This window comes from Pelecanus crispus, chromosome 9 (assembly GCF_030463565.1).
Source record: "Pelecanus crispus isolate bPelCri1 chromosome 9, bPelCri1.pri, whole genome shotgun sequence".
Lineage (NCBI taxonomy): Eukaryota > Metazoa > Chordata > Aves > Pelecaniformes > Pelecanidae > Pelecanus > Pelecanus crispus.
Window position 1 is genome coordinate 32,029,706 of NC_134651.1, and position 13,925 is coordinate 32,043,630.

General features: G+C 41.8%; 1 protein-coding gene across 1 annotated transcript in view; it reads right to left on the minus strand.

Moving 5' to 3' along the window:
* EXD3 (exonuclease 3'-5' domain containing 3) overlaps window positions 1-13,925 on the minus strand; it is a 292,624-nt gene that overhangs the window by 193,794 nt on the left and 84,905 nt on the right. Inside the window, 1 exon segment of the mRNA XM_075716908.1 lies at window positions 2,740-2,804. Within this exon segment, the coding sequence (XP_075573023.1) occupies window positions 2,740-2,804 (65 nt within the window).

Consider the following 13,925-nt stretch of genomic DNA (forward strand, 5'->3'; position numbering starts at 1 on the left):
AAGAATTTGCGACGTTAAACATAGGGCTCCAACTTCACTGCAAGATTCAGCAGAAGGAAAAGGCAAGCTCTTATCCAACCACAAATATCCAACACAACAGCCAAAGGAAAACAAAGCAACTCGCCAACTAAATTGCACTGTTTATAAATGGCCTCTCTTCTTTTTTCTTTTTTCCTCCGCAAAGCCCCACTTCAGCACATTTAGACTGAACAAGAGCTTTCACCACACCGTTCAGCTCCTTCTTGGGCTGAAGTCAGAGCCCTGGCTTTGCCAGGATGGACTCCATCAGACACCAGGTCCTGCGAGAGCACAAGCCTGCTTTCACATGCAGAGCATCTCCAAACACTGACACAACTGCGAGGAGCACTAACTGTTGTTATCTAGACTGAGTCTTGCCTTTGTACCAGCTAGACTCTGGCAAGCAGGGGAAAAGCCTTCTTCAAAACTTCCTAGCAATCTGAAGACTTCAACTGTGGTATGTATAGTTTGAGGGGGAAAAAAAAAAAGAAAAAAAAAGGCATGAGACACCTAAATCAGAGAGAAAAGAGCGTTGTGCTGCCTGGCTCATCTCTCTGCCAGAGAAGGATTCCTCTCAAACGTGTAATTGCCATTTCCATTTCAATTGATTCCCATGGCAGGGAATGCTCCCTGGGGGATTTCTACAGCCTGACAGATCATGGGAATAGGAAAATTTTGCTGATGCTCAAACTATGTACTCCTTCATTCAGTTTTGGTCCCTTATTTCTAGATACACAGATCAGGGCAGCCTGCTGATGCTTCTTGGTTATTCCAAAACTGTCTTTCCTACATAGGAAATGACCACTTCTTATAACCATGTTCCAGAACCGAGGTCATGCCATGGACAGATAACCACTTTCTGCTCATGGTCACTGATTTGAGACCAACGGGCTGATTCACACTAGTTAATAGACAGTACTGACTTACATTCACACACAGAGAAAGGCAAAGAAGCTCCCTATCATTTAAATGTCAATGGAGCAGACTGAGTTGTATTTAAGTCAACTTCCCCCATTTATTTGAACTGGACAGTTGGATGTAAGCAGCAGCACCACACACTTCAAGTTGCACACAGAGGGCAGGGCAGCAGCTGCCCCTGAAAAAAGTGTCTATGCTTGCTGTGGGTGTACTGCATGTCTGAAGGGTGGCAATGCCCTGAGCATGGATTAGCCCATCTCACTGACAGCGTGATGAGCACATGTCAGAAACCATTGCGGACATTCATGCTGTGCTCCCCACCTTAGAGGCAGCTGCTGCTGTGCCATGGCCTGGTCCCACCACAGCCCTCCTCGTCTCTCTAAAAAGGCTTTCCTCGTGGTTCAGAAATGCATCCTCCAGATTCAGAAACATGCTTCTGCCCATGCCTGCAGCCATGCGGCGCTGCCTGAAGGGTGGGCCTGAGGGGGACAGACCTGCCCCACCAAGGAGGTGCAGCCTGCACGCTCTGCAAAACCATGCGTCTCACTGGGATGACCACTCCAGAAACAAACCGAATAAGCAGAGCTGCAAGTGTGACTCACGGGGATCCTCAAACTCTTCCACCCTCAGCAGGAAAGCTGCGGTGCTCTCTGCCCAAGGACACATCAATGGGAGGCTTTGTCTTTTTCAGAGTATTTTTCTTCACAGTCCACACACATCCCAGGGTACACAGTACAGAGATTTTGATGATTACTCTTTCCTCCTGTTTATTTGTGGGATTAACTGCCCTCAAGACCTAACAGATAATATTTTTTTTCCTCCACCCCTAACAAAACTTGATAGAAAGCTCAAGGCTTCAGAGTTGCTGAGCTCAAGTCTATGTCGGTGACTGACCATTTGGAGAGGCACCTCTCACACTGTGTTTCCAGTTGTTTAATTATTCTGGGTGGGAACCACAGACTATCAGTAATGGAAAGTCTAAGTGCAGCAGACAAGGACAATGACTAAACATTCCAGACACCTAGGATGGAGCACGTACACCAAGGTACTCAGCCACGCCAGCCATTTCACACAGGAGACATTCCACGTGGCTATGTGGTGAGCTGCAGGTTTTTGGGTCTTTTAAAAAAAAACATCTCAGCTATGAACCTGCCTGAACAACGCAGAGTTAAACATGGGAAACTCACCACTAAGCTCATGCATCTAGTGTTTTTGTTAGTTTTCAAGCTCCCAAATTTAGATGAAGTATATTTTACTCCCTATGAGAAATCTCCACATACAGCCCATAGTGTGCTGTATAAAAATATAGCACTAATTTTAGACAGGCAGTGTAAATTGCATTCACCACTCTAAAAGGCAAAACCAAACCAAATCAGAAAAAATAGTAAAAATACTTTGAATACGAAGGCTTTGATATCATTCCACTTGGCAAAGAGCACTTTTCTACTGACTTCAACCCTCATTTTTTCAGCTACTAGAAATATTCTTCCCCCTCCCCCAAAGGTCCTCTACTTAATGGACAAAAAAGTGTTTAAAAGAAAACAAAAGCAACTTGGATTTTTTTTTCCCTCTGTAACTCAGCCCTGTAAACTTCAGCTCTTTTATATGAGCCTCTGAGCTGCTTCACATCACACAGGGCTACCTTTTCTTTTCACTTCTTGCTGCAAATGCATAGGCTCTTCCCCTGTGTGCTGGAACTGAAAGCAATCATGAAGAATTGCAGGTCTGACCTAAGTGTTCTGCGTCTGGACATGCTCTGCATGCAGTTATTAACTGCAGTGTGGAGGGGAGGCTCAGCCTTACCTTCTTCATCTCTTTCTTTGTCCAGAGAAGCTGAAGGGTTTTCAGCAATAGGAGTGGGTCCTGGCCTGGAGGACGGGGAAGAGAGAGAGAGGGAGAGAGAAAAAAGGGGGGAGAAAAACAAAACAAAACAGATTTATTGGCTCTGTACAGGCAGCCTAGACACACTGGTGCATTGTTTCACCGAAGAGAAATCAGCTACTCCATGCCACTGTGTTTGAAACCACCAACCTTCCAACTGTCAGTCAGGATTAAAGTGCTAAAATCCCTCACTTTGAAATCCTAACAAAATAACAGACATCATCCATGCATGGCTTTAACTAAACACCCACACGGGCTCAAATACTGAAAAGCTGTATTGGTGCATTTACAACTAAATCATGCTGCTGCCATGCATCAAATACATCCCCACCAGTCCCACCACCACTCCCCCTTTTCAATATGAAAACAAAATGGTCCTAGAAGAGTAAGCATCTCGCACAGGTTGGAAAGGATTATCAACACACTAAGTTTTAATGAAATGGCTCTAAAGTGTTAACCTCATTGCAACCTGTCGATGGAAGATGCGAGTGGGTGAATTTACGGGAAGATGAGCCTCTATTTGCTTGGCAAGTGCTGGGCAGCCTTTGTGTGATGGAGAGCTGACCCTCCCTGCACCGGGTCAGCCACGCGGGGCTGGAAGCAGGCTGGACTCTGACGTGATTTGGGCAAGATGGTGTTTGAGGAAGAGGAAAGATGAAATGCTGCTGTGATTAGTGGCAAGGCTAAAAAAAAAAGTGTGATCAATTATTTCAAAAGAAGGTTATTTGGAATTTTTTCTCTTTTACTTTTCACCTAGTTATTTGAGAACTTGCATTCAGTTGTGATTTTATATCTATTGTCATTCATCATACCAGTATTATTCAACATACCATTATTCATCATACCAGTATTTCTGAACAAAATGTTTAGAAATATTTCATTTTAAAAGCGGTAACATTTTTGATATCTGGTTCTATTTAATTCATAATCATTTACTTACGAAACCATGACTCAGAATATTCTGAATGAAAATCTTCTACTGCAACAACAGTTTAAATGTGAAGAATGAATTTAAAAATCTGAATGAGTTCTCCAAAACACTGCTTGTATGTTTAGTGCACCCCCTCTTACGTTCTCACAAAGCCAAAAGAAAAATGTTAAAACTAAAGAGGAAACATCCTTTCAATCACCTTCCGCGTTCTACAGTTCCTAAATTGCTCATTTCCAAATGCTAGATTTCTTGCTTAGTATCCCATCTCACTTCATATTTCAGGTCACAAAAAGCTACTTCAAATGTGAAAAGCTCTACCTCATCTGACTAAACTCTGAAGCACTGCATTTATAAAATATTTTTAGTAGCAAGCTGATTACTGGTTAAGCCAAGAGAATGATAGTATTCCATTATCCACTAACCCCTGGGAAACACTGACCAAATTAAAAATGTCACATTTACAATTCATAAGATAATATTTCCTCTCATCTCTGGTTGTTCTGAAATCTTGAACTCTCCAAACACTGGCTGTTCTCAGCTACTGCTTCTCCTTTGGAAAAAGTCTCATTTTACAATAAAATAGAAGAAAATCCAGATCCCCACTCCCCGCAAAATTAGCAACTAACAGTCAAATTCAGCCTCTGTTTGTGTGCATGCATATATGCACACTCTCCTCTTGGCCTGACTCCCAAAGAAATTTATACACACAGAGGAAAAAAAAATTAGAATGCAACCCAGTGTGTAACCAAATATACTGTAAATCTGAACTGTAATTAATGCAGTGAACAAGCTGGAGTGATACAGGAAATGAGAGCAGTTAGGAAAGCAGTGTTTCACTTCAGATACAGCCAATAATTCAACTTGTTAAAAAGCTTTCTAAACCTCAATCAACAAAACAAGCCCTTTTCTTATGTGCCTTGTTCATACCTTACCTCCCTGTAACTGAAATCTGATCTCACCGTTATTTCAATATGTAGACACATGAAAACCGTCTCTCCAGTCAATTTTAAACGACTCAGCATGTTGCTAGCCTGCCACTGTGCAAGCACGGGTAAGTAGGAGACAACATTCCCCCCTCCCCAAGCCCTGGAAGTGAATGCACTCGTAATGTAGTTATTTCTATTAAATGTCTCAGGACACTGCCAAGCCCTGGCGTTGGGCAGCCAGGCCAGCACCTGCTGCTGGGGCAGGTGAAGGTCAACCATTGCAGGTTTTGCTCTCCATTCAGTCTGTGCATAAGAAAAAGGCAAATCCCATTCAATTCTCCAGAATGGGGATTGAACAAGGAGAGAAAACACTGAAATATTAACTGTGGTACATTGGTGTTGGAACAGTGCTGTTCCCTTCCTTACCTCAAAGCCTTGGAAGTACCTAAGGATGAAATGTTGTCAGAGGCTAAACATAACAAAATAACTGATGAGCAGGTACTCCTAGAACCAAACATAAATGAGAGCACAAAGCAACATTATGCTTTTGCGTAGTCCCGCCAGAGTGGAAAGCCACTGCAGTTTATGCTGGATATTCAGCTATTGTACCTAGCTACCCTCCAGCTAGGACAGAGGATGTAAATGTGAAGGACCACATAATTTTGGGTACTGAAAGAAATGAAACTTCCTCTGTTCTTCCTCCTGCAGGACCTCTTTGGGGAACTGGCTTCCTCTTGGTTCTCCTGGCACCCCTGAAGAGTGAAAATAAATGTCTTTGGCACAGATGAAGCCATAACAGTACTGTTATGTTCTGACTGGAATACCAGGTAGGATCCTGCTCATCCACATCCGAGAAGGAACCAGAGAAGCAGCAGGAAACTAACGCCAGGATATCTGAGGAAAGAGGACAGGACCTTAGAAGGAGTTTCATAAACCATCCAGAACAAATCTGGAGAGCAGACAATTGCTCAACACAAAAGGGAGAGAGGAAGAAATACAAGGGAAGGAAGAACAAAGCAAAGCAACTGAAAACCAAACGGTCATAACTGAACCACAAACGCATCCGGGCTCAACTCAGGGGACAAGAACAGGAAAATTCTGGAGCAACCCCCAGCCACAGTAGTAGGAGCAAGAAGCAGCAATTACTAAGATACATGTATTAAAACAGTGACAGAACAGTGCCTGCAAAAGCAAGGACAGGTCAGAGAGGCCAGAAAAATGCCTTCATATGTCACACCAAGAACACCAGAATATCCACTTCTAAAGAAAAGTTAAATTCTGCAGAGACTTTTACATACTGAAGAGATATCCAGCTATTAGCAAGGGTCATTCAATGAGCAAAACACACAAAACAAGGATGAGACCATGTAGAACAGTGTGAAAAAACAGTGTGACAAATAGGAGAGCATCAGCTCACTCTGCTCCCAGCTGTGAGCAGCCAAGGGTGGCCAGGTCTACCATGCTCCCAAACTGCAGAGGCTGAGATGTGCCCCAGGCAGTTGATCCCATTCAGTTCCTAGACCAAGTTTGAAGAGAAAGTGCTCAGCCTGACACTGATTCTTCACAGCTCCAAAAAAGTGGGTTGTAGACCATAAAATATCTGGGAAAGCTTCACCAAAGCAACATTATAGCACTTTGGTAGAGATCTCAAAAAGACACATCTGCACCCACTCCATCAAGACACAAAACCTCTAATTCTTCACCTGACAGTTTCTCCAAATAGTATGTTCCTGTTTTAAGAATTTTAACATTAATATATTTCCTTTCAACGTTTTTCATTTTGAAAATAAATTTCCTCTGCCCTGAATCTGGTACCAAAATTGAAGGAGATGGTAAATCAAATCTTTTCCAGTTCTCAATATCTGTGGTTACATTTCAAAACCATATAAACCACAAGGCTTATATTTTTGAGTTAGAAAAGTGCCTTTGAGGAAAGCCATAAACTACTTTCTGTTCATTCTCTCTTTTTCCTTTGTGCATACATCACTCAAAACCTGCTGTGATCACAACAAAAGCGGTGCCCGCAGGCTGGTGAGGTAAAGCAGCGGTTTTGCTATTGCGTTCTTGCAAAATTCTGCTGCATTATTCACCAGTTCTGCTGAAACATCCTGGCAAGGGAAACCCACTTTCTGACTGAGGCTCCTTGTGTGCCTCACATGGGGAAAGTGAGACATCCAACCCCAGAGGAGGAATTTACCAATGAAAAAAATCTCTCAACACTTTTTCTTTGTGTCAAAAGCCATTAAATGCCCCATGGCCCGAGCCCTGGAAGAATTACAGTCAACTAATTAAAAGATAGAGAATGGAGAAAAAAAAAGCAAAATAAGAGGAGGCTAATGTGACTGAAATGTAGGATCACATCCACCAAGCAGTCAATTATAGCTGAAATTCATGGACAGAAAAGGTCAAGAACAAAATGCTAATGCTTAAGACTTCTTTAGGCAGAGAGCTTATACCTCTGCCTTGCAAATTAACAGGATTTTAATAAATGTTTAATGGAATATATAACAAATCCAACCCACCCAGGAAACAATCAGTGAATTTTTACTATTATCTATTGTTCTATATGCCTTCTGCCCCAATAAATCCCTGAAATCTGGCCTCTGTGAAAACCTGTTATCTCAACAAGCCTTTGAGATATTTTTCTGAAAGGAAAATAAAGGTTGTAGATATTTCAGTGTCACCGTAAGCGCAGCTAGCCCATTTGCACTTAAAAACTAAAATATATAAATGCATAGGCAATCCATAAACTGGGGGTGGGTGGGGGAGAAGAGTTATTCAGCCAACTCCTGTTTCAGCACCATGATGGGTACACCCAACACCCTATAATTTAAATTACATCTGAGAACCAACAAACAGTATGCTATGCGGATTAGGAATTAATCAAAGTCTCTTATCAAAACCTACTTTGTCTCAATTTTTTTTCAGAAAAGTGTCTGTAGTTCACACCAAATGTGTGCTAATTTTGTAGAAGAGAAAGCTGGTAGGGAACAGAAATAATATCACTTTGATGATGCAAAAAATGAATGGATACATTTTCTAGTGACAAATTTTGAATCTCTACTGATTTAATTAAAAAGATACAAAATTCCTCCATAGAAACTGACAGATTTTTAAACCCTCTAGGTTTTCTGCTGTGCCTACTTTTAGTGAGCACATGTAACATAAATAAACCTTCCAATCTTGTTTAAGTACTTTTGAGCTTTAGAAAATGCTTCCATGTGGAATTTCTCCTGACTGTGAAATGACATTTAAAAGACACAAAAAAATTTTAGAATATACAGGTATTATGCAATATGCATTGTAAAATTCTGGGTTGTAATTAAAAAAAAGAGGAAGTAGATACAATAAAGAAACAAAAGGCAAAGCACTATATTATTTTAAAATAAGTAGAAAGACTTCAGAGAAAGCATGTATACATGAATATGTGGGTATTAGCTGGCCAGTGCATGGCAGTACCATTCTCCTTTTGCTTTGTAGGAGGATTTTTCAGAATTTGTTCTTACTTGGATTTACCCCAGGGTCTGGGGAGAGATACCTAACATGCTACATAACCATGGAGTGGGTAAAAATGTCATACATACTATAATTAACGGTCACCAGTCAAAACAGATATAATACAGATTAATCACTTCTTTAAAAAACAATTAGGATTATACTATTGCAACAGTGTTTGGTCCTGCCACAACATCCCTCGTGCTGAAGACTCGCCTTCAAGAGATGCTTAACACTGACAGCAAAGCGAGCGGGAGATGAGGCCTCTGACAAACCTAGGAACAACACGGGGAAATCTCTTTGAAAACAGTTAGAAATTCAGAGGACGAGAGACCACCCACTGCCCCAGAGCATCCCTACGAAGCATGTTACCCAGAGCTGGGAACTTTGGGCAACTTTTTGCTTATTACTGTTTCTTTTGGAGTAACTGTCATGTTTCCATCGTAGGTGTATCCACTTAAAATATAACCTTACAGCAAGGTTAATAAAACTCTCTTCCTTGGTTTCAGAGGGAGAGAAGAGTGAAGGGTAATTAGTGCATCAGAAGCTGCAAAAGAGGCAGGACGCGGGATTTTTAGCTGGTCAGAACTTGACAGATGCAATATCCCGAGAAGTGGGGTTTGTCAGTATTGCTGCTCCATCCCCCTTGCACCAATCCATTCTCCATTTCTTATTGAGAACACGTGTTCTAAATGACATTTAATGGCATCACTGTAATTTGCCTGTATTTTTCCAAACAGTGCCCAGGATTGTATTTCCTACTTCACCCACAATGAAATGCAACTTCTGCTTGCTTTGCATCCACACTGATACAGGAGTACAGCTGAGACAACCACCGTTTTCTGCAAATTCAAGGTCAGTTTTTCCCTGTTCTTTGTGAATACACTTTCTGAATATAAAAGTCACAACGGGTTTTGCTTAATAGACGTGGCACTGTACCAAATGAGTTATAATTGGGAGTGAAGAGGTAAATAAAAATGTAGTTTTCCCCACAAAGAATCAAAAAACAAACAACTTAGCAAGCAACCAAGAAGGCAGGGCTCCAAACTACCAAGAAACCATGGTAAGAAGACCAGTACCAAAGAAAGGGCTCTAGAAACCCTTTGGCAACAACCATGTTTGCCCTGTATTCTCCCCACACGTCCGTGCCCCAAAATACACATTACTTCAGTGAGGTCTGGGTCCACCCCAGCCGAAGCTGCAGGGCCGGCTCCGACTCGTCACATGTGAGTGAGTGCCTGTGGAAGCTGCTGGAGCAATTGGGGCCTGATGCCCACAGTACTTCTTCCCAGATTAGTGCTCTCAGGGACAGGGAATTGAGTGTGGAGCTGTGCAGGCAGGGCACCCTGTGCATTAATTATCCAACGAGTGTTCACGTCATTTTCTGATCAGATCTGCAAGTTCACCTGGGTCTATGGCTCTTGGATACCTTGTCATTACCAGTTAAATTGTCTACAGTTGTCTTCAGGGAGACTGATTTTTTTCAGGAATATCACTCCCATTCCAATAACACCATGACCAGGATGAACTTCCAACGCATCCTTCTCCAGCCCTGCATGTTACTTTTAAATGTAAACTAGCACTATCTTGGGGATGGGGAGGATTTTCACTCACAAGAGTGTTCACTCCTATTTCAGATGCACCTGCACCAAAGAGGTCAAAGGCTCTTTAATACTTTCTCATGGCAGAGTCTGTATCTTAGGAAAAACAGATATTTCCAGGAATGGTAACAGTTCACTTCCAAGAACACTATGACTAAGGAGTAATCACTCGGTGATTCATCCCAGTCCCCGCCGACTGCAGTGATGAGACTCCCACTAAGAATAAAAGCACCCCAAAGCTATTTGCTTGCAGGGAAATGCCTTCTGTACCTGTGTCTGCAGACAGGCAGAGGAATACTGCCCTAAGAGCCTGATCAATTTAAATATTAATTATATCCCACCACATCCCACAGTACAAAAAGAGGATCAGATGTCACGGAACTATTTCATTTCAGAAGCAGTAAATTGCTCTGCTTTAGCACAATTTCTAGGACTCCAAAATTCACTTACCATGCCCAGCTACCATTCCTTAACTGCATCTCCCACAAAAGACAAATATGCTTTTTAAACGTGTAACTATGTGGGTTTAACTGAATTCAAACAACAAGGAAATGAAGCAACAAGATGGAGAAGGTCCTTCTTTATAAGGTATGTCTGGCTCACTCCAGCCTTTGGCTTGGTTTCCAATTTTAGCTACAGCTTTCTAATCGACAGAGCTTTGAACTCCACCGCACAGAACGCTTCAGATCTCAGAAGGGAAGTAACCACATGCAGCTACCACAGTCTTAAAAACTCCATACACCACACACCTCCCCTATAATTTTAACATTAAAGATTTAGCCTTTTGGGAGGTCTGTGAGTCTAGGTTCACCAAAGCAAAAGCATTCATTACTTGTTCCTCCAGTTCTTCATTCACACATTCGGATTCACCTTCTGCAGTACACAGCCAGTGAAATATCTGCATCAGACAGGAGGAAAAAGAAGAGGGAAAAAAAGCCCAAAACTCAGTAAGTTCCTCACTTGTAATCACCTGATTATGAACATCAGCTCATTTCTGTAGCCAGAATCCTCATTTAACATGAATGGTTCCTTATTTCTCCATTTGTTGACCAGCTGTGGCTGTTCTGATACATTTCTTCCAGCCCTATGATGCCCTTACATGATAGTCATCTACTCCTGCTTGCCAGAGATCTGTAGGCCATGGCTGGGTTTCCCCTGCAGTCTCTCTGCAGCAGATGAAGTACCCACGGCTGGAATCGTTACTGAAATAGAGGTGTTCACATCATCTAACACACTGCCACAGTGTGGTCCAGATAATAATTTGAACTGCACAACCAGTTTATGTTTTGGTTCATAGGCCACATGAAAAATTCAGGTCAACCCAAATCAATTCCCCCTGCCCCAGTTCTCTCCCTGTATCAAAAGCAGGGGGGAAAGCTTCATTTCAATTCAAATGAGACAGCTGTTTCACTCAGCAGGAATATTTTGCTTCACTTTAGCAGGGAGGTCAGTATCTAGAAGCTTATCTTCTGATGGTTCTTTGCCATCTTTCAGATAGACCTGATTTAATAGAAACATCTAATTCAATTATGTACCTTGCATGTAGGAGAGCAAGGTACAGGCCAGCAATTCCTGAATTGTAGACTCTGGTTTTGATCTATTGTATTAATGTGACAGCACGCAATACTGTATCACAGGGTTAGCTCTACTATTTTATTTTCTCTAATGTTCTTGCAAAAACTTATTGCAAAGCATCCAGCTATGCATTCAATGCTGATTTCATGTTTCTCATTTGATGATGCTTCTAGAGAAAAGCTGGAATTCCTCATATGCCAGTAGCTGAGCCCACCCCATCCTGGGATCACTATGTTAAGCCATACCTTGGTCTATACTGCCGACTACATCATTATTGAAAAGTCAAAATTTAGTGATCAAACAGAAATATGGCTGGAGAATGAGTTGCACATGCAGAACACTGAGAAAGAGAAACTGCCATGCTGGAGAGAAGAAAGGGAAATGAAGAACTGTGGGTAGAGTAAAAGTATATTGAAAGCAATAAAAGTTTTTCTAGAAAAAGAACTCATTCTTTCTCAATGGCAGTAAAAGTAATTCTTTAACTAAGGGCAAAAGAGATCCCTTCCATTCTGAGAAATTCGAGTTATGAAAACATAATAGGAAACCCCACAATTTCACTAATATATGCTCTATTTCTCAGTGAGTCAGAAGTTCACATTCTTCTAATGCAACCTCCCAACTGAAAACAATCCCCACACTTCAAGCAAAAGAATAATAAAGCACACATATGCTTCTTATAAAACAATCCTTACAAATAACCATGGGTTTTGTTTTCATAATGGCTAAAATTCATCATCCTCCCCCCACCCCAAAACACAGATCAAACAAAATGCACTCTCATTAAAAGAAAAGGCTTGCTTCTCTGAGCAGAATAGCCAATAACATTTTCCTCTTATTTTCTTGGTGCTTTTTGTCAATGAAGAGAAAGGAGAGTTGCAGGAGGGTTGCTTACCAGATGCCGCTGTGTAAGGCAGGCAGGCTCAGCACACCTCCACCCCTGGTACTCAGAACAAGGACCTTCTTCTCCCCCACCCCACATTAGCCCCAAGGGGTGTCATATTGCTCTCCCACTTAATGAATACAGACACCTGAACAGCAACAACATCTAGGCATTGCACGTGGCACGTGAGCAGAAGATGCCCTTCAGATCTGGTGTCACTAAAGAAATAAAAATGAAACCTAACGAAGAAGTTACCCAGCTTTGTAAACATCCTCACACAGTGCCCAAGATGACCCACTCTCAGGGAGCAGAAACATCCCTTCCCCTTGCACAGTGGCAAAGGAGAGCATCTCACACTGTCAGTGTGAGCATGCACGTGGGTCACCACCTCAAACAAACAGAAGTAATTTCTGCATACTTCCAATACACCCTGACTTGACAAGGAGAAGTGCACCTATTTTTACATAAGTGGCAATTCTAAAAATAATACTCGGAAGTTGCTTTCTAGGCAGGTAATGAAATAAAAATTAATAAAAGCCTAAAAATATAACAATCGTTAGCCTTTTGCAAGTAATTAGCAACAGTTTTAATGGTTTCCTCATCTGTTAGATGGACCTCAGTATCAATGGTTATTAAGCACCAAGATGACAATACAGTCCCTGGCACAGGAGGACTTGGAGTTGCAGACTGATGGGAGTCAGGGCACACACTGGAGGGGAGGACAGCAGTGCACTCCCTCATTCCCTTCTGATTTTTTACACCCTCTCCCTATATCTTCACTGCCAGGCACAGCCAGAGAGGTGACTGAAGACGCTGAGCTTGGTGGATCCCCATCCTGCCAAAACCACGGTGTATGTTCTTGCATTCAAACCTATTTAAGCAAAAAACACAGTTTCATCATAAAATATTTCTTTTCCTCCAAAAATTTAGCCAAGCTATTTTTACTTACTTTAGTCAACAGCTCCATGCGTTTTTTCAGTGATAAAGAGAAATGGTTTTTGTTCCCATAAAACATCTCAGTATTGAGGAGGGAAGGGTAAGGAGCGAGTCACCATGCTCCCAGAAGCACTGACAATGCTCACTGCTGTGGAATGAGCCATTTCTCACATCCCACTGCTGAGCGGTGGGGCTGTCTTACCACACTTCCGCAAGCCCAGGAACAAAAGGGATCTGTCATAGCCAGGGTACAAGTCAATGCCCCTACACTAAGTTAATGGCACTTTCACAGAAATGGAAATTCACGAGTTTAAAAACAACATTTAAAACAACACTCCAGAAAACTAACATTTTCTTCTTTCAAACTTATCAATCCTGAAAAGGTGAAGAAAACTAATACTGTCCAGGATAAAAGGGGGAACTTTTTACATATGTCCTTATCTTCTGGCTACTTAGTACTGAGACTGTCAGGAACAGCAGCAGTAGCAGGTCTAGTGGACTGAACTGCAGTTTGGGAAAGAAGCATCAGATGCAGAGTACTATCATAAAGCTAAAAACATGTATTTTTTTTTGCCCTCCAGACATCTCTGGAAATCCCCAAGTTTTAAACCTAAGAACCTTTAGCTGTCTCTCCTAAGTAGTTTTCCATGAAAAAATCCCAACTGTTAATACTAAAAAGCCATAGTACATGTCTTGAAGCCATCTAACTTTCCTTTTAGAACAGTAACAATAGTTTGATTCTTGTTTAAACGCCATTCCCACAT